Genomic DNA, 25431 nt, shown 5'->3' on the forward strand with positions numbered 1-25431 from the left:
ATGGAAACCCTAGCTAGCAGTTCTCTGTCCTTTCATGTTGCTAAGAGTCATAATTGACTTGATAGCAGTTAGTTTAGCCAGTGTGAAAATATAAAGATAAGATGGGCCAAAAATGTGGGCCTTTGTAGACAAGAGAAATGCAACTAACATTTTCTTTGCAATTAATGTTTGCCTAGTTAAGTTCATTATTTTTAATTATCCATACTTATGCATTTTATGCATATATTTTCTAGTTCTGTTTGTATGTATATGTATTTCATTTTAATTGATGGCCTTATGAGATTTAGTAATGAGTTTAAAAGTAGGTAAATTATTTTCATTGATAAGCTTAAGATGTTTTAATGATTAGCAGCATCTCTACCAAAGGATATCAAACAAGACAGCGTGAATTTAAAAATTAAAACAATTTGTATATGAAGCTAATATTTTTAGGACTTTGCTAAAAAGTTGAATTCGTGGTTAAAGTTATGTTTTATATGAAAAGTGTACTCTGAAAAGTTCATTCATGGTTTCCCTCTCTTTGCGTTATGGTTGATATTTGAAAACCCATTATACATGACTATTTTTGACTGTAAAAGAATAGAATGTTAAAATATTAACGTTAAAAAAAGATTGTTAGTATTTAAAATAATGTACTCTACATTTTTCAGGACAAAAACTTGTTCTCAGGATTTTAAAAAGATTGTCAGTCAGCCAACTATTGGTTTAGAAAATTCAGCCTCCACACGCAAGACTGTTTTGAGCTTATCATCTGTAATGGCGGTATGAAAAATACTGTTTACGAAACTAAACATTATGACTTTGTTTCTGATAGCTTAACTTTTGTCCTCTGTTATGTTTCTCTTAGTGATTCTTTGGTAGGTTTACAGCTCACATTGATAAATTCATTTTTGTTACTTGAATCTCATTTGGTTCTATATTTGAATAATTTTCTTTTCATTCCATCTATTACCAACCCTTTATCAGGAGGTTCTTGATGTATGCTATTGTTCGTTAGTTAGTTACTGTTGAGTTGATTCCACTTCATGGTGACCCCATGAGTGTAGAGGACAGTTTCTTTGTAGGGTTTGGACAAGCCAGCAGCCCTGTATGTAATTTCTCCCCTTTGAACCTCGTTAGTAATTACAGATTTCATAGAAAGTACATATTTCTAAGTAATAAGTATGGTTTTCCAATGATTTTATTTGGAGACTAAAAGTCCTAACTGCATTTGTTGTTTTTGTTGTTGAAAGGTTGAGTTGTACTGTGACCAGTCCTGTTATCTTTAATTAATGTACTATTTTCAGTTGGGGTTTGAAACAGACTCCAAAATGTAGATGAATGAAGTTTTAAGTCTTTAAGGTTGGTCCCTAGTGGGCTGGAGAGGTGGACATTGGGGTTAGAGAATGCTTAACTTCATATCTTTTGTTTCAAGTTACAATTTTAACATAACCAAATTAGCATATTTTATTAATATCTGTTTTAATTCGTTAAAATATATTTATTGCCATGGCAAATTATCTAAGATGGTTTTTTAAGTTGGAAACAATGTGAGTTTTTTCTCATTTTTAAAAAGAGATCTTTATAAAGTTATATAGGATGCTATCACCAAAGCTTTAAAATGTTAAATGGCTTCTATCTCTGGACAAACAAGATTAAAAGGGTTATTTTTGTTTTGCTTATGTTCAGATTTTTGTGTTTGGGTTCTGTTGCTTTTATTAAAAAAAATTTTTAAAGCTAGCTTGACAGTTTCATATATATATATATATATATAATGTATCTAAACATCTACTTTTATGTTTGTATGTGGTTCCATCCCCTTCTAGGAGTCTAAAACTACGGAAGAAATTGATGATGCATTGAAAGTAGCAGGTTATAATTTTGAACAATTAAGTACTGCTGTAAAAGTAAGCATTTTGAGTGATTAAATTCTATCATGGTGTTACGTGGTTTGTTTGTTTGTTTACATGAAATAACACATGGTTTTTAAGTATGCATTTTTGGGTTATTGAGGTTAGAGCTTAACACTTGAGTTATTAAAATGCAGCATGATAATTGCATGATAGTGAACATGCAAAAGAATCGAAACGTTTCCTGTGGCCTGCCAGGATTGATCTTGCAGCACTGCTGTGCTGGCAACCTAATGTCTAGTAGTCGCCGGGAGGTTTCAGAAGTATTGTAGATCATTTCAAAATTAGCTCATTATTTAGCTACATATGTTTACTTAGTCTTACTCTATTTTCTCTCTACCCACTTCCCCCAAAAGAGTCTTATTTGATGACAATGAAGAAATTCCTAAGTACCCAACAATAACCAGTAAACTCCTTTTTTGCAGTGAAGGACAGACATTGGCTGTAATGGATTGTAGAAAGTCAGATTTCTTGAGGAATAAGAAATCTGAGCAAAATAACCAACTAGAACACACACACACACACAAAACACACACAAAAACACACTCACAACATTGAAGAAAGAGGGCCAAAAAGAACATCACCTATGCTGGGAATCCGTAAAAAGAAAGACGTGGCAGCATAGTCGAGAAAGCACGCCAGAGAGAAACAGAGAAATCTCTGGATTGAGAGGGCCTGTTGTGACGAGGCTAATAGAACACACCTGGATTGTCCAATACAAAGCAGTGGCCACATGTGACTTAACATTTATGTTCACAAAAATCAAAACACTTAACAAATTCTATGCCACAGTCACACAGTATTCCAAGTACACAGTAGCTAAGGGATATGATTATACTCGGGGCGTTCCTTTTATCCCAGATATTTTTATTGGACATCCTTGGCTTAATCCTCAATATTCTCTTAAGAGCATAAATATGTCAGTAGCTATAGGTATATATTATAATTAATCCATTGATTATCCTCTACTTTCTGCTTATGTTGTTATTTTGAAAAGTCTATAAAGTACCTTTTTATTTCCAGAATTCTATTGAACAGTAAAACTTGAACAAAATAGAAATACAAAATGAGGTCTACATATTAATGGTTTTTCTTTTCAGATGCTTGAGCATATGCATAATCAAGCAAAAGAGGAGACAGACAGTCTTATAGAGATTCTTGAGAAACAATTTGATCAACTTTTTGCTTCTCTTCATTCCAGGTAATTATTTATAAATATAGACTCAGTACCACTGAAAATTTTAATAGTAACTTATCTTATATCTGTGATTAGATTGAAAGTACTGAGTGATTTTTTAACAGATTTGGAAGGAGTGATTTTTAAACTTGAAGATGAAGGAAAAATTACTATGCTAGACACATTTTGGCTATTTACCTTCTGGGCCCAATGCCAACTGTTAAACTTCTTAATAAAACCAGTGAGCACCACCTTCCCGACACGGTCAGTGAAAACAAATGGGTGCATAAGCAAATGTGGTGTCCATCTATCAAAAGATAATAGTGCTTGGGTCTTAAAGGCTTGAAGATAAACAAGCGGCCATAGAGCTGAGAAGCAACAAAACCCACATGGAAGAAGCACACCAGCCTGTGCGATCACAAGGTGTCAAGGGGATCAGGTATCAGGCAGATACAAGACCCAGAACAAAAAATTATGTCAACGTCAATGGGGATGGGGGAGTGCGGAGTGGAGGCCCAAAGCTAATCTGTAGGCAGTTGAACATCCCCTTACAGAAGGGTCGCGGGGAGAAAATGGGCTAGTGAGGGTGCAGTGTAGCACTGAAGAAACATACACTTTTCCTTTGCTTTTTTAATACTTCGTTTCCCCCACTATTATGACCCTAATTATACCTTACAAATCTGGCTGGACCAGAGCATGTATATGGGTACAGACAAGAACTGAACACACGGGAAAAGGACAGATAAACTCCGTGGGACCAATATTGAGAGTAGTCATACCAGAAGAGTAAGGGGAAGGTAGGGGAAGAAAGAGGGAACCAATCCAGTGACCTATCTATAATGCCTTCCCAGGGGGGTGGACAACAGATAAAGGGGTAAAGGGAGACATTAGACAGTACAAGGCATGGGATAATAATAACATAAATTATCAAGGGTTCATGAGGGAGGAGGAAAGGTGGGGGGAAAATGAGCTGGTACCAAGGTCTCAAGTAGAATGAAAATGTTTTGAAAATGATGGCAACAAATGTATAAATGTGCTTGACACTACGGATGTATGTATGGTTTGTGATAAGAGTTGTATGAGCCCCCAATAAAACAATTTTTTTAAAAAAACAAATATTTTCAAAATCTAAGTACCTGTAGTGGAAATGGCAAACAATTTTCCTTTCTACTTAATTCTCTCATGTTCATTTGCATCAGAGTAAAAGAATTCTTTTATAGTTTTCACTTAACCTATACCATTTATTTTGGGTTTTTTTTCTTTTCTTTTTTTACATTTTATTAGGGGCTCATACAACTCTTATCACAATCCACACATATACATACATCAATTGAATAAAGCACATCTGTACATTCTTTGCCCTAATCACTCTCAAAGCATTTGCTCTCCACTTAAGCCCTCTGTATCAGGTTCTCTTTTTTTTTTTCCTTTTTTCCCCCTCCCTCCCCGCTCCCATTTAGTTTTATATACATAATATTTTTAAAACTCTTTCATACATAGTCATATTGGGGACAAAGTATGTGTTCTCTCCATTTTACATTTCAAGAAACGGGCTCCTGAAAGATATGGTATACCTCAAAGAGCATACTTAGTTTTTTAAAATCATTTTATTGGGGGCTCATGCAGCTCTTACCACAAGCCATACATACATCTGTTGTGTCGAGCATATTTGTACATTTGTTGCCGTCATCATTCTCAAAACATTTTCTTTCTACTTGAGCCCTTGGTATCAGCTCCTGATTTTTTTCCCAACCCTCCACGCTCCCTCCTTCATGAACACTTGATAATTTATAAATTATTATTTTGTCATGTCTTACACTGTCCAATGTCTCCCTTCACCCACTTTTCTGTTGTCTGTCACCCAGGGAAGAGGTGATATGTAGTTCATTGTGATAGGTTCCCCCTATCTCCTCCACCTTCATCTTATTCTCCTGGTATCTTTACTCTCACTTTTGATACTGAGGGGTTTTTCTGTCCTGTATTCTCTGTGTTTCCAGCTCTGATCTGTACCAGTGTACATCCTCAGGTCTAGCCAGATTTGTAAGGTAGAATTGGGATCATGATAGTGGTGGGGAGGAAGCATTAAAGAACAAGAGGAAAATTGTATGTTTCATAGTTACTATACTGAAACCTGACTGGCTTGTCTCCTCCCTGTGACCCTTCTGTAAGGGGATGTCCAGTTGCCTAAAAATGGGCTTTGGGTGTCCACTCCGCACACACCCCTCATTCACAATGATATGATTTAGAAGCCTGACACCTGATCCCTTTGCAACCTCATGGTCACACAGGCTGATGTGCTTCTTACATGTGGTCTTCGTTGCTTCTAAGCTAGATGGCCGCTTGTTAACCTTCAAGCCTTTAGGACCCCAGACGCTATATCTTTTCATAGACGGGCACTGTGAGCTTTCTTCATCACATTTTCTTATGAATCCGCTTTGTCTTCAGGGATTGTGTTGGGAAGGTGAACATCATGGAATGCCAGTTTAATAGACGAAAGTATTCTTGCATTGAGGGAGTACTTAATTGGAGGCCCAATGTCCATCTCCTACCTTAATACTAAACCTATACATATATGCACATAGATCTATTTCCACATCCTTATATATAAATATATTTACATATATACATGCCTTTATTTAGACCTCTATAAATGGAGATGGCATATGTTTTGTTCCGTGTATTTCACCACAGTTAAAGCAGAGCAAAGAGCATCATGGAATGCCAGTTTAATAGAACAAAGTGTTCTTGCATTGAGGAAATACTTGAGTAGAGACCCAATGTCCATCTGCTACCTTAATAGTAAACCTATAAGTATATGCACATAGATCTATTTCCCCATCCTCATATATAAATGTATTTGCATATGTAAATGCCTTTATATAGACCTCTATAAATGCCCTTTGCCTCCTAGTTTCTTCTACTTCCTTTTACTTTCCTCTTGTCCCACTATCATGTTCAGCCTTCATTTGGATTTCATTAATTCCTCTTGGTTACATTGCCCTTGATCAAGCTACCAGGACTCCTGAACCCTCCTATCCCTCAATTTTAGAACACTTGTTATTCCCTTGTCCCTGAGTTTGTTAACACCCTCTTCCTTTTCCCAATTTCCCCCTCTTCCATGTCCCCCCATAACTGTCGGGTCCGGGTCCGTTGTTTTCTCCTCCAGATTGTTTATCCTGCCTATCTTATCTAGATAGACCTGCAGAGATAATAATGTGCACACAAAAAAACAAGGCAGAGCCAAACAAAGCAACAAAAGAACAAAAAAAAGACAGATAAATGAAAAGCCTGTAATAGTTCAAGGTCTGTTTGTTGACCTTTAGGAGTATTTTCAGGTTGAGTCTGATGGGGTGCCAAGCACTGGCCTCAAAGTCTATTTTTGGTATTCCCTGGGGACCTCGTTGCTCAGTTCCCCTTGTTGTTCTGTTGCACACCCTTGGTGTTTTGTCTCAGTGTGGTGGGGTCAGATCAGGCACAATTTCCACACTGTATTCCAGTGTTGTCCCCCATAGTGCTATGGGTCAGTGAGGGATGTCATGTCTCATAGTGGGGCCAGCCCTATGATCCTCACTGTGCTTTGGGTGCTCTAAACAGGAATATCATCCCCAGGGCTTGGTGGAACAGGATGTGTTCCACTCTCTTTCTCTCCCTTCTCTCTCTCTCTCCTGTGTGCTCTGCTTAGACGTGTCCCCATCTCCTTGAGCTATAGCTTCAGTGCTGTCTTCTGAAGCATACTTAGTCATTATACCTGTCCATTAACTCTCAGATCATTAAAACACAATCTCATTAGAATGCTTAAAACCATAGACTCAATTTAGTATGCATGAATTTGTACACTTTATTCTTCGTTGATAGCCATATGGCCCCTTTATTCTTTAAATGTAACATTTAAGAGATCATATGTATGAGTTTTTTAGGACCTATTGAAGAACTTATTGAAATGACCATTTCCCCCCTAAAGAAACTACTGTGAGACATCATAAATAACAGCTACTAAAAGGTTTAAGAATGCTACTTAACCTGTAAAGCCCATGTCTGATTTTTTATTTTTCATATTGGCAAATTTTCTTTTTTAGACAATGAATTTATTTTAGGGATATAATGAAAAGTTATGCACAACTTAGTTTGATGAGTGGAGTGAAATGAGTGAATGAGTTAGGCACCACCTTTGTAATTAGGCAGCACGTGGGTTTTTTTTCATAATTCAGAACACCATAAGTACAGAAGACGTTTTGAGTAATTAGGTACAAGTAATGAGATAACATTATTTAGCCTTCCTAAATGTTTACATTGAAAGTTTATAAATTAATTAGTACATAAGTTCTATTGTTGATATCTGCTTTGAAATTTTTGTTATGTAATATTATTTGTTAGTGGGAATTTAAAAACATACAGGCAGATCCTTATAAGATATACAGATGTCTTTCCAATGACATGAGTAACTCCAAGATGATAACCAGAATTCCTATTATTGTTAAATGGAATGACATAGGTCCTCTTTTACCTCTAATTCTGTGGCAGTTATATTTAGGCTATGATAACTATCCTTTTTTAAAGTTTACTTTTTCCCACATATACATGCATAGATTTTTAACTATAATAAATTTTAGTTCAACTTTGTTTTATTTAACCATGTTATATGTGATTTAAGTACATCAGCTACTGGCATTACCATCTTAGGTACTGTGCAGAAGTATAAATTCACTTGGATAAAACTAAAGTACTGAAAATTAATTTTGGTGTCTTAAAGGAAAAAGAGTTTGTGTGAAGAAGTTGTGAGAAATACAGATGATTATTTCTCATATGTAGTAATGGCTAAAGATTACATTGAAGGCAAAAAAAATTATTTGGATGCAGCCATGAAGATAGCCAGAGAATTAAAATCTGCACCTTCTCTAAGGACATATTGTGATCTGAATCAGGTACTGCATTTTCATGATATTTAAGACTTAACCCAGAGAAATTTATTCTTCGGATTATCTTTTAACATCAGTGTAGAATTTCTAGTTGTTTGCATGTCTTGACAAATGTTAACTTTGTTTAGCCTTTTATTATTTACTACTTTAAGAAATTGTGTGATAAAGTCTTTGAGGATGGGTGGGAAGACATTGAGCTGAAAGTTGAGGCTACTTACTCTGCCATTGGACTGATTCCAACTCCTAGCGACCCTGTAGGACAGAGTAGTACTGCCCCTCTGGGTTTCTGAGATTGTAACTCTTGACAGGAGAAGAAAGCCTCATCTTCTCCTTCTGATGCTCCTAGGACACATGAATGAAAACTGAGAACAAGTAAGAATAGTAAACTAAATGAGACTAATCATTTTAGATAAGACTTCTAACCATTGACTTAAAAATTAAGTCACTCGTGTTTTATTCTTCTCCCTCTATTCCCTTCCACCCACCCCCCAAAATGTATAGGTCTAAAGAGAAAGGACTTTAGCTCTCTTATCATTTAATTTTATACCTAGAGGATCAAAACAAAATCCATTGTCATTGCGTCTATTCTATAAAAGGTCCAAGCTGACCATTTATAGAGTTTCTGAGTCTAAATCTTTATGGGTGCAGACAGCCTCAGCTTTCTCCCTCAGAGTGCCTGGTGGGTTTGAACCTTATTTAACCAACAGCATCACCAGGGCTGGATAAACTCACTGCCCTCAAGTTAGTCTCAACTCATATCAACCCTCTAGGGCAGCGGTTCTCAACCTGTGGGCTGTGACCCCTTTGGGGGTTGAATAACCCATTCACAGGGGTTTCCTGATTCATAACAGTAGCAAAATTACAGTTAAGAAGTAGCAACAAAAAATTTTTATGGTTGGGGGTCCACCACAACAGAGGAACTGTTTTAAAGGGTCATGGCATTAGGGTGATTGAGAACTACTCCTCTAGGGGCTAAAAAGAGTTAGTTAAAAAAAGAAGTATCCTATTAGATAGTTTGGTAGGACAGGGTTAGCCTTGTATCCTTTCTTGTTCATTTCAACTTTGTGCCCTATGGCTATAGATCTTGCTTTACTCACTTTTAGGTTCTTAATACCTTGATATTTTTACTGAACTGAGGTATAGAATAGAAGCCCTTGATTTATCTGACTCCATAGTCTGTCATTTTAAATGTGTGTTCACTAGCATCACATTTGGCAGTTCTAAAAGCAGTAATAGTCATTTTCTGTGTTACACAGAAGGCACTACATGGATAAAATACATAAATAAAGTCTTAAGATTTGGTCTTTATCTTACTAAGCCCTAGTTAGGAAGACAAGAGAATATTTGAAGATAACATGGAAGGTACAAAATGAGTAAAATGTTTCATTTTTCTGATTGTGGAATTATATATTCATTAGGTACATGCCCTTTTTTTGGTTGTTGTTATCTATTACTAAATATCTCCAAAAGATTCTGAACTCTTTAAGGGAAAAGTAATCATATATTATTTCTATTCCTTTTTGGGCCTCAAAATTAAACCTTAAACAGATTCAAACTCATAAAAACAAACATTAGTAGTGACATAAAACATTTATAACACCCTTTATAAAAGCTTACTGTTTCGGCAGTTTTATGACAATAGAAAATTCATACATTAATTACATTACTCTCTTGATTCTAGATTATCCGAACTTTGAAATTATCATATGAGAGTGAATTGTCAGAAATGGCCTCTCTAAAATTAAGGCGATTTCCCAGGTGAGTAAATTATAATTTAAGAAGACCTAACAGTTTAAGTATAAAAATGTATGAGAGCCTGAATTTCTTAAAATAGAAGCAAGTAAGTAGCAAAAGTTTGGGTCCCTAATATTTCCCAAGTTAGCAACCATATAACTGAAGCGTAATTTATGTTCCACCACTCATCTGTCAGTTTGTCGTACTGTGGTGACTTGTGTGTTGCTGTGGTGTTGGAAGCTGTGTCACTGATATTTCAGATTTGAAGTTGGAAGTTGTCAAGGATTTTGTCTTACTTGGAGCCATAATCAATGTTCATAGAAGCAGCAGTCAAGAGATCAAAAGATGTATTGCATTAGATAAATCTTTCTCTAGACTAGAGAGTATTGAAGAGCAAGGATGTTACTTTAAGGATTTAGGTGTGCCAGACCAAAGCCATGATATCCTCCATTGCATCATATGTATGTGAAAGTTGAACACTGAATAAAGAAGATCATAGAAGAATAGATACATTTGTATTGTGGTGTTGGAGAAGAATATTGAAAGTATTATAAACTGCCAAAAGGACAAACATCTTTATTGGAAGAAGTAAGGCCAGAGTGTTCCTTAGAGGCAAGGATGGTAAGAATTCATCTCACATACTCTGAATGTATTGTCAGGAGAGATCAGTCCCTGGAGAGAAGGATATCATGTTTGGTAAAGTGGAAGGGCAGTGAAAAAGAGGAAGGACTTTGACAAGAGGGACTGACACAGTGGCTGTATCAGTGAGCTCAGCCACAGGAACAATTAGGAGGATGGCACAGGACCGTGCACTCTTTAGTTCTGTTGGGCATAGAGTCACTGTGGGTCAGAGCTGACTCGGTGGCACCTACAGCAATAATAATAGGTTACAGAGTTAATGTTCTTTTAAATTAGAGTTATTTTAGTGTCAGCAACTCATTTTTACCTGGTGAGAGTAATGAACTTTGAAACATTTACTTACATGCTAATGTTGTATTATAGGTTGAATATTAACTGCAATGAGATCACCTATATGTTCAACAATATTGGGAAGATTGAATTTGAGGACTCAACCAAGTAAGTACTTATAAAATTGAAAACCTGATTGATCAAATAGTGTCTGGTAGGGCTTAAGTTATCTAACAGACAGAAAATTAATTTTTAACGTAGTATGATTCAAAGAGTTAAAGGGTACAACAGTGTATCTGTTTCATCCTTCAGGTAATATTTAAGATTTAAAAGACAGAGAATGGATCCTTTATTTAATGACATGTTTGTCTGAGTTACCATTGATATTCAGTCAGCAAGCATTGAATGTTGATTTTGTGTTAGGTACCATATGTTGAGCTGGGTTGACTATAGAGAACAAATCGAGTGATATTCATATATATGTAAAAATCTTTATATCAAGAAGTAACTCAGTATCAAGAAAACATCCCAAGCCAGTCCAACTCAAGTCCGAATGTCCAATTCTAGTCAGTCCTCCTTCAGACTCTCGCAGCCACATGCAATGAAGCAGAATGTGGGAAATCGCAGGCTGGTACATGCAAAGTCATGTGGATCATTTCCAAAGAAAAGCTGGCCTCCAGAGAGCTGTATATCTCCATCTCGCCTCCAAATGAGGTCATCAGACTGCAACTTTACTGATAGGCTAAACCCAACCTGTACGCTTTTATATATCTTCAAGTTAACATGAAATTATTTAACTACCACACCCTAAGTATTGCATTTTATGTTAGAGATCCTTCAACAAGCAGAGGAAGACAAATGGATATATGATTACTGTGATACCATATGCAGAGTACAGTGAAGGTACAAAGGGTGAGAATGGTCAATTCTTAGGGGGAATAGGTTGAAAAAATCTTTATAGAAGGAATTTTACATTCCCTTTTCCTTGGAAAATTAGTAGCTATTTAAAAGAAGACCCAAAAGGAAGCTGATAACAGAAAAAATTATGGACAGTGAAGTAATATACATTGAGGGAACTTTATAGGTATTTCTGTATAGCCAACTATACTTTGTATGCTTTGCGATAGAATTTGAACTTCATTTTCTAGACCAGTGCTGTCCAATATGGGGGCTGCTAGCCATATGTAACTATTGAATTGTACGTATCAGTTAAGGAAAGCTTAAATAGAATCAAAATTTCCATCCCCTGTTCTCGGAAGCCACGTTTCATGTGCCCGGTAGCCCTATGTGGCTAGTGCCTAGCCTAGTGGATAATGCAGCATATTTTCATTATCAACAGGGAGCTATCCTAGACAACAATTCTCTAGAGCAGAATTCCCCAACGTGAGCAATAATGGCCCTTGGGGGTGCTGAAATGATTCAGGGTGGGGTGGGACACTATAAAAGAAGATACCTATACTTTATCATAGATTATGGATGGTAGTATAAAAATGTTTCAGTGCCAGGGGGGACAGTGAGGGTTTTTGTTTTGCTTTGTTTTTTGGGGGTTATTTTTTTTCCCCTGAAAATGGGGCCGTCAGCCAGTTACGTTTGGGAACCTATGCTCTAGAGCAGGGATAAGAGCCTTTTCTCTGCCAATTGCCATTTGGATATTTATAACACCATTTGTGGCCCATACAAAATTATGAACTTGAAAATTAGTCTGCTAGCTTTAACCAAACATGTCATTGCCTCACTCTTAGTGAGTCAATATAAGTCAGAATTGACTGGATGACCATTAGTTTGGAATGTGGTGGCTGGAACTGCTGCTCTTTGGTGAGGGATGTGATGTTAGCTGGTATTGATGATTTCTAGGGCCTGTGAGCCTGACTTTCCCTAATCCCTGCTTTAGATAGTGAAAAGGTTTGTGAAAAACCACTAAAAGCTTGTAAGCATGAAAATAAATATAATTGGAGGGCCTTTTAAAAAGACAACTCTGGTGGCTTTTTAAAGGATATTTTAGGGCAAATATGAGACTGGAGATTGAGTTGAACTCAAAGCCACTCCCATTGAGTCAATTCGGATTAATAGCAACTCATCTCGTCAAATGAGGAGAACTCAAATTTAGATAGTAGCTGGAGAGGGTCTGGGAATGGACATTGCAAATGATAAGTAGGAAAATTTGATAGACCTCAGTGAGAAGAATGAGGAGCAAAGAAAAAGGGGTCATCACCTGTAACTCACAGGACTGGCTTTAGTGATTACATTGATGGATTAGGAATATAGGGGAAAAAAAGTTCAAGGGGAAAGATAATATATTGAGTCCCAAGTGTTTTCCAGATACTGGTGGAGAAATTTCCAGAGGGTTATATGTGTTGAAAGTTTTCAAGTCATCATGGACTTGATATTGGATAGTTATGGATTTAATTATGGCCCTCAAAAGTGGTTTGTAAATTCTAATCATTACGCCTATCATTATAAATCTCATTTGTGAATCGACTGTCATTGTCAGCTTCATACGATAGTTGGTAAATGTAGGTGTCTTAAATCAGTCTCTCTTGAAACAAAGAAGATCTAAACAAACAAGTGAAAGAAGCTGAGATAGGGGAGGAAAGGAAGATGACAAGGCCAGATGAAGATTACAGAGGGCGAATATGCCTCTAGAACTGACAGAGAGGGTCTTCCCCGAGAGTGAGCACCCAGAATTCACCCCTCTGGCCTCCTAAACTGGGAAATCATTTTTTGTTTGTTAAAGTCCCCCATTTATGGAATTTCTCTTCACGCAGCAGTAGATAACTAAGACAGGGGCCAAGAATAGTCATAATACAGATGTTGTCCAAACAACTACAAAAAGACATTTTTTCACCTGAGATGCTATCTCCCAGATAAATTGTCCCCAAGAAGTGTAGCATCCCTTATCTTGGAGAGCGTATCAGAGTCTCACAGGCCCGGAAACCCATTTGAGCAGATCCATTAAATCAAGTTCAGGTACTAGTTTACTAACTTCTTGCTGCCAGGTGCTGTCAAGTCAACTTCAATTCATAGCAACCCCATGTAAAAGAGTGAAACTTCCCAATATACATGGTTCTAGGGTATAATCTCTGTAAGAACAGATCATCAGGTTACTGGACAAATACAACTAACCCAAAGGCTAGGGTATTTGTATTGACATTCTTTTTCAATATACCTAGATATGAGAAGCCAGATTGCTGTTTGCCATCTAATTTGGAATAATGCAAATTTGCATAATGAAGTGGCTTAACCACATTAGGTCAAGTTAGCCTATCACAAACCTCTCTGTACCACAAGGAAGACCTTGCCAGAGAACCAACCCTTTGGCTCCTGCCCTTTCAAATGGGGTTGGAACCTTTACTCAGCACTTACTTGTGTGACTTATGTTAATAAATGCCTGATTGCTTCTCAGCCTTTTGGCTAAGATCAAGTGTAATAGTGCCTGATCTCTCAGAAGAGCTAGATTAGCATGTACGCTTTTGGTTATTTCTAAAATGGCATATTAAACAATGATCTGTGAAGATGCCAAAGTTATCCGGTTAATTAAAATGCAAGTTTTATGGTAATTATTCTTTTATAGAATGTGTATTCTTGTAGTCATGGTTTATGACTATCTGGATATGTAGAGAAGATGTTAAAAATGGATTGGAGTGGAGTGAATATCAGTAGCTTAGTACTTCTTGAATAATCACACCCAGCAGGTCAGATTAATGATAGTTATTGGCCCAATCACTTTCTAGTAATTTGTTCAGGATTATACTCTTGACTGAATTAAAGAAGAAATAGTATAATTTGTACAAATCAAAAGGGGTTCCTTTGAAAGCCTTTATTCCCTGTACTTTGTGGATCAGAACTCTGTGATTTGCCTGTTTTCTTCTACTTCTCGTTGATTAAACACTAGTTGATTTTGTTAAAACCCTAGGAGCTACTTAGGGCTGAAATGAGCAGAGATTTCTTTATGACTATGGAAATAGTCTAAAATTAGATTGTGTTGATGGTTGTACGACTCTGTAAATTTAGTAAAAAGTTATTGAATGTTATAATTTCTAAGCTACACATTAGTAAACCTGGATAAAAAGCATCACTTGGCCACCTAGACAGCTGTCCCTTTTTGTATGTGTCATCATGTTACCTATAATGTAGGGGAAATGGCCTGAAGATGAATGTAAAGAATTTATTAAATTACTTATAGTAGTCATGTGAAATCCCATGTATGTGTCTATATTTTTAAACAGATTGTATCCCACAGAAAATGCAATTGAACAGACTGTTCAAAAGAAGTTTAATGCTAAAAAGGAATTTTCTTGTCATGATGCATACCAAACTAAAGAGGCACACCCAATAACTTTGCTCTCTGAAACCAATGAGGTGCCTTCTGAAGCCAAACCCTCCCAGTCCAAGAAAGAGGTGGTTACTAAAACCATTGCTGCTCTACCTCAAATGGGATCTAGTCCTGATGTGATCATTGAAGAAATCATCGAAGAGAACCCGGAAAGTGAGTGAATATATAGCAGCAGCAAAAAAACAAACAAAAACCTTGTGCTTGTAATTCGAAACAATTTGTACAGTGTGTACCATTTCCCCCTGAACTTACCTAGAAACATGTTGTGTTATAATCATAAACTTTGTTATGAATTAAAACCTGTTGATTCCATGCCCTTATATCCTGATTTTTCAAAGTTCTAGTAATTTGATGCTGCTCTCTAGCTAACCTCCAAAATGTGTAATTCCAACATTTGATTTAAATTAAATAGGGTATTTGACTTTTGAGTGTTTGACATAATAAACCTTATATAAAAGATGTATATATAAATAAATGAGAGCAATGTGATTTGTGGAAGCAGTTTCATTACTTTGGCCTTGAATTTAAGAACAATTTTTCTTTTAACTCTTTATTCTGAGATTTTTATCTAAGAAACTAATTATTATAACTATAATAGCATCTATTGTAGACCTTTTAAAGGCTGTACACAGTTACTTGTCTAGCTTTCTAGAGTTGGCATTTCCTTATTAGCATTGCAATGAGATTCTGCTGTCGATAATTTCCTACCACCATTTCAAAATTAGTTTTAATTTTTTTCTCCTCTTCCTGTCTGTTTTACTGGTTAACTCTTCAAAATGACAGTTTAACTACCAAAAAAAAGTTCCCTCTAACTGTGCCACCCTGCAGCCACAGTGAATTAGAGTAACTTATGAGAGTAACTTATGACTGCCTTGTAATACAAAGTGTCTTGCCATTTTAGAATTTTGCCATTTCAGGTACAGCTTTTTGAACAAAGTATACCACTGTCAACATTAACAAAATTAGTACAATTGCCTTTATTTCTTATTTTGATGAAGCCTGCTTTACAGACTATTTTATGGAGACACCTATATATCCAAAAAAGCCTGTTCAGAAAAAGCCATCTGTTTCTTTTGGATCAAAACCAGGTACTTTAGCAATTATCAGAACTTAATGTATAGTTTGTGATATATATATATATATATATATATATATATATATATATATATATATATATATATGCTACTGTGAATCGGTGAGTAAAATGAGTTTTCATGATAACTAGTATTGCTTCCTTTTGTAATGTTAAATCTTTAACTGTATTTGATGGAATTATTTCTGAAATTGATAACATGTCTTAACTGTCCTCCTTGGTTATACATAATATCTTTTTTGTCACTAGCCACAATTATTACTTGAATATTAATTGGTCGGATAGGTTAAAATAATATGTTTAGTTTCTGTTCTCACTGCTTGTGGTTTCCATTTGCTTTCCTCCTCATTTTTGTTTTTTTTAAACATTTTTACAGGCTAACCCTCGATAATTAGAACATCTGTATTGTTCACAAATTAAAAATGTATTTAAAAACCCTGTGAAATTTTCACTCACACATTAGTTCCATTCAGCTCTTCCCTTTTTGAGTTTTACAAGCAACGTAAGCATAAACAAATACACATAGATTCTTTTTCTAACCTCCTTAGCTTACCGTAGGCATTGTCCTGTGCTGTTTTCTTCTCACTTAACATTATGAGAGTAATTAAAAACCTATTGCTATAAGATCATAGAAATCTTTATTAAACAAAATTATCAAAATTTGCATTTATTTCTTATTGACATATCAGTCGTCTAGAACTGTACACTTCTGCAAGCAAGGTTTTCATCTAACACTTCCCTGAAAATTCTATATGCTTTGATGCACACCACATTGAAATGGCAGTTTGGGTATCCTTGAGAGAGGAACTTCAATCATGTTCCCTTAGCAGTTCTTTGAGTTGGGGAAACAAAGTCCGAGGGAGCAGCAACAGGGCTGTAGGGTGGGTGGAGTACGGTTACCCAGTGAAATGTCCATCAGACAGCTCATGCTACATGAAAGAATGAGCTGGTACACTGTGATAGGAAAAAATTCTCTGTGTAGCTTGCCTGTTCTTCACTTGACCGGTGCAGTTTTCAATTTTCTTAACATTGATTCTTTTCTAATGAGTTCCCATGTCCTTTGAGGAAATCTGTCAAGATGCCCCTCTGGAATGCAAGCTATAATCATCCTGACCTTCTAAGCTGACTACTTAGCCTTGAATTTAACTGGCTCTGCAGAGCCCCCTGCAAGCTAATATTTTGAATGGCCTTTTTTTTTTAAGAGTATCCTAAGGAGACGGTAGGGGGGGAGGGGTGGTGGACCTTCATTAAGTCCATTGTGACTCAGCGAACCCTATAGGACAGAGTAGGGTCTCTAGTGCATCTAAGGCTAATCACTCTACAGGAGGAGATACCGTAATTTCATTTCTCCTGTTGACCTTGCAATTAATAACCCAACTCAGAACCCACTGTGCCACCAAGGCTCATATTCAAGAGTAGAAGACAAGCATTTGCGCTGTGTGTGCAGCCTCTCATGAGTGACAGGGGCCTTGGTCTTTAAGAAATAGTGCATATATGAACTGGAAGCTTCACAGCAATACTTTGACTAATTCTCGTACTTCAGAAATCTTTCTGTATCACTTAATGACTCCTACATAGAGCAAATGATCTCACTGTCTTGCCTCTATTCCACTCCCATCCCCCAGTCATCACACACCTGCCCCTAAATGCTTTCTAGACTTTGGCTTTGGCCAGACATTTTTTTTACCCCTCTAGTCTGATTTATGAGAGTTGGGGTTGAGATTGGCTGTGCAGTAATTATAGGTGCTATAGACACCCCATGGATTAAGCAGGCTGATGTGGACTACACTAGAAACCTAATTAATACAAATGGGGCTATGAATTTCAGAAATATTCAAAAATAAACTGAAGTTTTATAATCTAGTGGTTGTAATATATACTCTGACATTAGAATCTACATTTTGCAAATAACAAAGTCTTTGTAGTGTCCGTTGCTAGAGAATTCATTGTAGAAAGTGATCCATTTGTTTATCAATTTGTTACCATTGTTATGACTATTTCGTGGAGTGTCAGTGTTTTAGCGTTTACAATCCCATGAGATATTCACAGGAATTAGTTCACAGGAAATTGTATTTGTGCAGCATTTGTGGATTCTCTGCTCACTCAGAGTGTACTAATGTGGTTTAAATTCTTATCCAGGTTCTCCAGAGCTAGTTTTGGTAAGCCATGTAATACATCCTTGCCACTTCTATATTCGGAAGTATTCACAAATAAAAGATGCAACGTTATTAGAAAAGAAGGTGAATCAGATTTGCGACAAGAGTTTACATCTCAGTCCTTCGGATATCTTGGACCTAGGTAAAGAAATAATACTCCTAAACAAAAACATCAATTTTATCTAAATACCAACATGTTTGGCCAACCCATATAGATTTTTTATAATCAATATTAGTTCCAGCATGAAGTTAAATTTTGTAAATTGAGTAAGGGTTAAAACTGGCCATTGGCACAGTTTCCAAGTTAAATGTAAACATAGACATCATTATGGAGTGAGGGGAATTGTTTTTAAAATTATAAAACATTTGACAAGTTGTCTAAACTGCCCCCTTTGTCTCCAGGGAAACCTGTACCTTCTAAAATAATAGTTTAAGCTGTTTCATGCTCTCTACACAGGGTGTTAAGGAAAACTTTGAACACTGGAATATAAGATCCATGAGGACAGTGGCCTTTCAATTAGCCTATTTTTATTAGCGCATAGAGAGGACTGTACAGCATCCTTCTGTATATGATCATTGATCATATATTACCAGATTTAGCTTCAAAACAATTTAACAGTTTGGCAGGAAGCCTTGGTGACTAGTAAGCCCACTAGATTATAAAACTTCAAAATACTATATTTGAGTAGTTAACTAAGGGTTAAAATGACATGGCTAGTAGGTTACATGTTGCTAATAACCACAAGGTCAGCAGTTTGACTCCCACAATAGGCCCTAAGGAGGTTTTCTACTCCAGTGTTCTTCCTGTAGGAGTTGGAATTGACTCGATGGCAGTAAAATTTCTTGGGCTTTACTCGGAGCTCTTCTAATTATGCTGTATGATTTGGGATTGGACCTCGGCTTTCTTGGAAGGCAGACCTTTGCTTGTTTGCTTTTTGATCCTAGTTATTAATTTAATCCATTTGGTTTTATGTAATCCTTCCAGAAAGCCTTCCTCCACTGCTAAATCCTTAGTTCATCTTCCCCCTCCTCTGAAGTTTGTATTAATAAATTAATGTTGGTTTTTCCTGTACTGCTTTTCATTATTTCTCTATCCTACATTGCAGCTTCCTTTATGCTACCACAACATATTGCAAGTTTAAAGACATTTCTATTTGTGTGCATGAGGAGAGAGAATCTTCATTGTGACAAATACAGTGGATTACCTCATTTACGTGTTTGTTTTCCTTTCTGGAACTTTTTCATGGTAGAGCAGTCTCATTCATCTGTGCTAGTATGGTTCATAAAACATGTAACTGCAACTTTATATCTTCTGTGTTTTGTGTCTCCCCATTAGCTCATAAGTTTATGTAATAAAAATACATAAATACTGTATTTGGGTAAATGGCTAAGGGTTGAAATAACATTCTTATGTCACTTGGCAGAATAATATATGATTGGTAAGGAAATAAAAATGTCTTAAGTAACAAATCCTGGTGGCATTTTGGTTAAAGCATTTTGCTCTAATAAAAAGGCTGGTGGATCAAACTCACCAACTGCTACTTGGAGGAAAGATGGGCAGCCTGATTCCATAAAAGTTTACAGTCTTGGAAGGCATATGGGGCAGTTCTGCTCTGTCTTATAAGATCACTGTGAGTTTGAAGCGACCTAATGGCAGTGAATTTGGGGGTTTGGGTAAGTGGTAGAACTAATGTGCATGTCCATGTTTGTCAATTGCACTTAGTTAGGTATATGGCTCCTTAAACATTGATCATGGCTTATTCCATTATTTAGGTACAAGAATATTCGTCAACAGTATTGAGAATGGAATGTGGTGCCGAGGAATGATCACTGAATTAATTCCCATAGAAAATAAAGACATTAGAAAACCTGGGAGTCCAACCAAGTGTTCAGTCTGTGAAGTTGCACTACTGCAAATATTTATGGTAGATTTTGGAAATTCTGAAGTCTTAATTGTTCCTGGGTATGATGTTTTATAATTTCTCTTGTCTTTCTGGCCTGTTTAGAAGCATGGGTAGGGGAGTTTATAGAATAAACACAATAGGAGGGAGTAGAGAGGAGTAATTTACTTAATTATTCTCAAATATTTATTATTTTGCTCTGAGTTTGTTTTGGTAAATTCATAAAATACTTTATCAGTGATAATAGATGAGAAAGGAGTTTTTTAACATACTTTAAACTTAAATATTTTTTTACTGTAAACGGAATAATGCACAAAAAGTTTTTTAAATAAAATGTTGTCGTTAGCTGAGTTGACTTTTTTATGGGATTTCTGCCACTATTGTGCACGTTACAGTGATACAGTGTCTAACTTTAAGTATTTAAAAAATATTTCCCTCAGACTTTTATGAGAATAAAACAAGTCAAAAATTTTTCTGTTGTAAGAACCAGTATTAACCATATCATGATCACTTTATGTAATAGCCATAGTGTTATAAATTAACAGATGTATATTTGGGCATTGCCATTGAGTTTAAAATGAATTGGAATAATAAAGAGAATTCAGATTCAGGTAGCTGCTAGTTAATTTCATAGATAACAATATCTTATGCTAAATATAGGTAGATTATGTCTTATGTAGGTCCTTAGGTGACAGATAATAGATTGTACTTGACTACTAACCTAAAGGTTAGTGGTTCAAAAGCCACCCAAATGTACCAACAAAGAAAAGGCCTGGCAATACAGGATACGCTTTTGGTAAGGTTATAGCCAATAAAGCCCTATGGCGCTTTGGGAAGGTTACAGCTAACAAAGCCCTACTGTGTACCACAGGGAGTCTCCATAAATCCCATTTACTCTGTGGCAGCTAACAACAGTAATGAGGTGTGAATTAGAAGATAATGGAAAATCTCACCAAATAATACCCGACTTCCTCCTAGAATTGGTGAGACACATGTGAGGCCAGAACACATTGCTGAGCAGCATGTAGTTCTGAGTGATCTATGCCTGGTTCTAAGGAAGCCTGACTCCTGTATTGAAGGGATGCTGAAAGACATCCAGCCATTTGCCCAGCCATGCTCACTGAAAGACATTGTACCACCAAATTCAGTAAGTACAATTTAAATTACTTCGTCTTTGGACACTGAATAGTCCAATGTTAGCGATGTGTTTTGCTACTCAGATTGTGAGTTTATACCCAGAGCACTAATCCTCCTGGTAAATACATTTGATATAATGAGCTATTTGGTACCAGTTACTTTTCAACTTTAGCTTCTACAAGTAGAAATAATCTTAACAGGAAATGGAATTGAATAAACAAATACCAAAATAATTAGTAAATGAACTATCCAAGTAAAGCACTAGATTTTGGAGTACGAAATATCTAGAGAAATAATTTTATATACAGTAGGGCATATTCTGTACTTCCATGACACTTTGTCTATTACGCCACACTGCTTTTTTTTTCTATGTCTTATGAGTCTCACCTGGCAAGATCAAGAACTAGCACCCAGGAATTATGTATAAGAATAAATGTTAAATAGCTGTATTATTGTAAATTCTGTGGAAGGAATTATTCAGTATCTAATCATTGGATTCTCGGCACTTAGACCATAGTAGACACTCAACAAATATTTAAAAGAATAAATTAATGAATAAAAATGAGAAAGGAACAAAAAAATATTAGCAGTGGTATTTTTCTCAAGATGCTGAGATCATGTTTCTTCGTAAAATTTTGCTTTTATCCTTTTATTCAAAGCCGCTCTGGTGGTACAGTGTGGTTAAGTGGGAGACTACTAACCTAAAACCTGGTGTTTCAAACCCACCAGTTTTCACAGGACAAAAGATCATTACAACATAAATTCTATGGGGATGGTTCTGCCCCTTTTTAGAGGGTTGCTATGATTCTGACTCAACTCAAGGGCATGCACAACAATGACAACTTTTTTGCAGTTTCTGTACCGAGTAGGTTTTACTTTTATAATCATAAAAACAAAAACATTAGAATGGGTTTTTGTTATTACTGGTTTTTAAGGAATGTGCCATTAACCTTGAAAGGGTCCATATTTAAAATTTATTTTTTAAATGGGAAAATGTTTTACTTACTGCTAAAAGTAGTAATATGCCTCAGATATTGCCGGTAATAGAAGTTAGATAAAATGATGATTATAAATATCTTGATTTATTACTTGAATTCCATTATGCTTTATAAATTGTCTTTTGAATTTTCATCCTTAAGTGGAAAATGTGTGTGTAGTACTTATTTGTTTTAATTTTTTGTAGTCATCATACTAATATTTAATGTGAAATTAAATTTTGAAGTGAAAATGCTTATGGACACCTTAAGATTATGTTTGTAAAACCAAAGTTTAGTTCACATATTGTCCGTACTAAAAGATTGCCCTTGGGTTTGTGACCTCAGATGTTTTCTTAATGTCTATGGTTTGTTTAGAACCTTTGTTTTAGATTATGGTTTGTATTAAGCTAAAACTCCAGACTACTATAGTGTTAGGGCTAATTTTAACTATGACTCCTTTTGAATTTTACATTTTTCAACAGAATAAAGGCTGGGGAAAAGAAGCTAAAATGGAATTTTTGAAAATGGTAAATAACAAGGCTGTTTTAATGAAAGTTTTTCAAGAGGAAGATGGGATGCTCATTGTAGACCTACAAAAACCACCAACAAATAAAATAAGTAGTGATATGCCAGTGTCTCTCAGAGATGCTTTAGTTTTCATGGAACTCGCAAGGTAGGAAATTTACTAAAACTTAAATATTCCTTGGGCTTATAGCTATAAATTAGGATAGCAGATTTTGCCTTTAAAGTTACTACACTACAAGGTTAAAAGTATTGTTATCAGAGATACTCAGAATAGTTTACCTTTGAACACTGCATCAAATAATTTGGTTCAAGGAAAAGGTAGTTCAACATAGGAAATATTTGTGGGTATTTGGGGAGCCTTTGTAACTTGACAAGCAGCTATAGTAGGGTTTTACGTTTTATAGTTTTATAATTTCTGGTTTATATATCTAGCCTTGAGAATGAGTTCATGATTAATATCCATCTACAGTACTAATCTAAAGTATGGGTAACTATTGCCTAAGGTCCTTGACCTTAATCTCACCCCCACCCCCTAGTCTTTGATGAGTTTGGTAATTCAAGCAAACCATTAGTTTGGTTATTTAGGAAATGTAATGGAAGAGCTTAATATTCTGCCCTGGAAATTATCCAGTGAGTTCTAGTCTAGAGAAATAAAGAATCTTAAGAGCTTGAAGATATCTCCTAGATCTATGGTTCTCAATATTCCTAATGCCGAGACCCTTCATGTTTTGGTGACCCCCCCCCACCATAAAATTATTTTTGTTGCTACTTTATAACTGTAATTTTGCTACTGTTATGAATCGGGCGGCCCTGTGAAAAGGTTGTTTGATCCCCAAAGGAGTTGGGATCCACAGATTGAGAACCACTGTCCTAGATTCTACTACCATAGATCATGGTGGCACAGTGGGAAGCACTCAGCCTAGCAATTCGGGTTGGCGGTACAAACCCCCCAGCTGCTCTGGGGAGAAAGGTGAGACAGACTGCTTCTGTAAGATGACAGAAACTCTAGAGGGCAGTTCTGTGCTGTCTGATAGGTATGGCAATGGTCATAATTGACTCACTAGCAATGTGTTTTTGTTTTAAATAGACTATGACTACCAAATTCAGCCAAAAGTTAGAAAAGAAACAGCCATGAATCTGAGGATAACATATATATAGGTCCAGCTTTAAAATGTCCTAACACAAATTTGAAGAGTTTTAAGTTTTGAGACCTGACTTCTTATTTAATCTGGTTTGATAAGCATAAGAAATGTGGAAGTTAGAAGAAAGAAACTGCTACAAAGGGAGTATTTTTGGTAGATAATTTAGTATATGGGAAAGATCTTTCTTCAGAGTAACTTAGAAGAGAGACTTTAAGAAAATGGCTTTTGATTATGATTTAATTATGCTTTTAATTAGGTTTAGGTCACAATCACCAAGAAGTTATGCTGAAAATACTATGACTTTATACTATAATCCACCTGTCTTGCCAAACGAAATGACAAATGTATCAGTTATGGTTTGTCATATAAATAGTCCTAGTGATTTCTATCTTCAGTTGGTAAGTATATAGTGCTTCTTTGAGATAAAATAATTTTAAGTAGACATGTATAATGGAAGTGAACACCTATGAATTATAGTTAATGCAAACACACCACAACCCACCTTCTATACACTTTTTAAAGTATTTAACTTTATTGTGGTAAAATTCATATAGCAAAGCATCTGCCATTTTAACAATTTTTAAATGTGTGCAATTCAGTGACCTTGATTAGTCGTGTATTTTTCAGTCATCATGGCAGCCCATTTCCACAAGTCTCTTACCACCCCAAACAATAACTTTAATGTCCTTTATGCAGTAACTTCCAACCCTACACCCCCTTGGTTATTACTTAAAAAATTTGACCTCTCTGCTTTTGACTGTTGTAGCAATTTTGCATAAGCAGAGTCTCGCAATAATGCTTTCAAGAGTCATTTGTGCTCTAACATTTATCAAAACTGCACTTCTCTTTATAGTTGAATAATGCCCCTCATATGGATATACCCTGTATTATCCATTCCAGAGACACTTGGGTTGTCTCTGCCTTTTGGTTACTGTGAATAATGCTGCAATGAACATTGCAAGCATCTGCTGGAGACCATGCTGTTAGTCTTTTATGTCTGCGTCTAGGATTGGAATTTCTGGAATTCGATTACTGTTTAAGGAACCACCAAATTGCTTCAACATCACTGATAGATGAGAGGTCTAATTTCTCAACATCGTCTCTAACACTTTCTATTTTCTGATGCTAGTCAGTAATTTTAATTTGCATGTGTCTAATAATGTTAATGAAGTTGGCTGTCTTTTCTTGGGCTCACTGGCCACTTGTATATCTTCTTTGGGGAAATAACTGCAAATCTTTTGTTCTCTTTTGCTGGAGAGGGTTTGCTGTTGTTAAGTGTATGGGTCATGGATATTAAACCTTTGTCAGATAAATGACTCCCAAATAGGGTTTCTCATTCTGTACGCTATCTCTTCACTTTCTAATAAGATCCTCTGATAAACAAAAGTTCCTACTTTTGATAAAGTCCCTATCGTAGTTCACTAGTGCTGCTGTACCAGAAGGACCACAGTGCTTGGTTTAAGAAAGAGAAATTTATTTTCTCACAGTGCAGGAAGCTAGAAATCCAAATTCAGATCCCTGTCAAAAGGCTCACCTGGTGTT

At 36.0% G+C, this 25431-nt stretch overlaps 1 protein-coding gene across 1 annotated transcript in view; it reads left to right on the top strand.

The window, feature by feature from the left end:
• RNF17 (ring finger protein 17) overlaps positions 1-25431 on the top strand; it is a 103755-nt gene that overhangs the window by 13034 nt on the left and 65290 nt on the right. Inside the window, exons 4-15 of the mRNA XM_075563563.1 lie at positions 651-762; positions 1806-1886; positions 2990-3090; positions 7817-7988; positions 9664-9740; positions 10719-10793; positions 14852-15111; positions 18191-18349; positions 19981-20170; positions 21087-21255; positions 22705-22895; positions 24146-24287. Of these exons, the coding sequence (XP_075419678.1) occupies positions 651-762; positions 1806-1886; positions 2990-3090; positions 7817-7988; positions 9664-9740; positions 10719-10793; positions 14852-15111; positions 18191-18349; positions 19981-20170; positions 21087-21255; positions 22705-22895; positions 24146-24287 (1729 nt within the window). The remainder of the gene's footprint in view (positions 1-650; positions 763-1805; positions 1887-2989; positions 3091-7816; positions 7989-9663; positions 9741-10718; positions 10794-14851; positions 15112-18190; positions 18350-19980; positions 20171-21086; positions 21256-22704; positions 22896-24145; positions 24288-25431) is intronic.

The sequence above is a fragment of the Tenrec ecaudatus genome, chromosome 11 (genome assembly GCF_050624435.1).
Source record: "Tenrec ecaudatus isolate mTenEca1 chromosome 11, mTenEca1.hap1, whole genome shotgun sequence".
Lineage (NCBI taxonomy): Eukaryota > Metazoa > Chordata > Mammalia > Afrosoricida > Tenrecidae > Tenrec > Tenrec ecaudatus.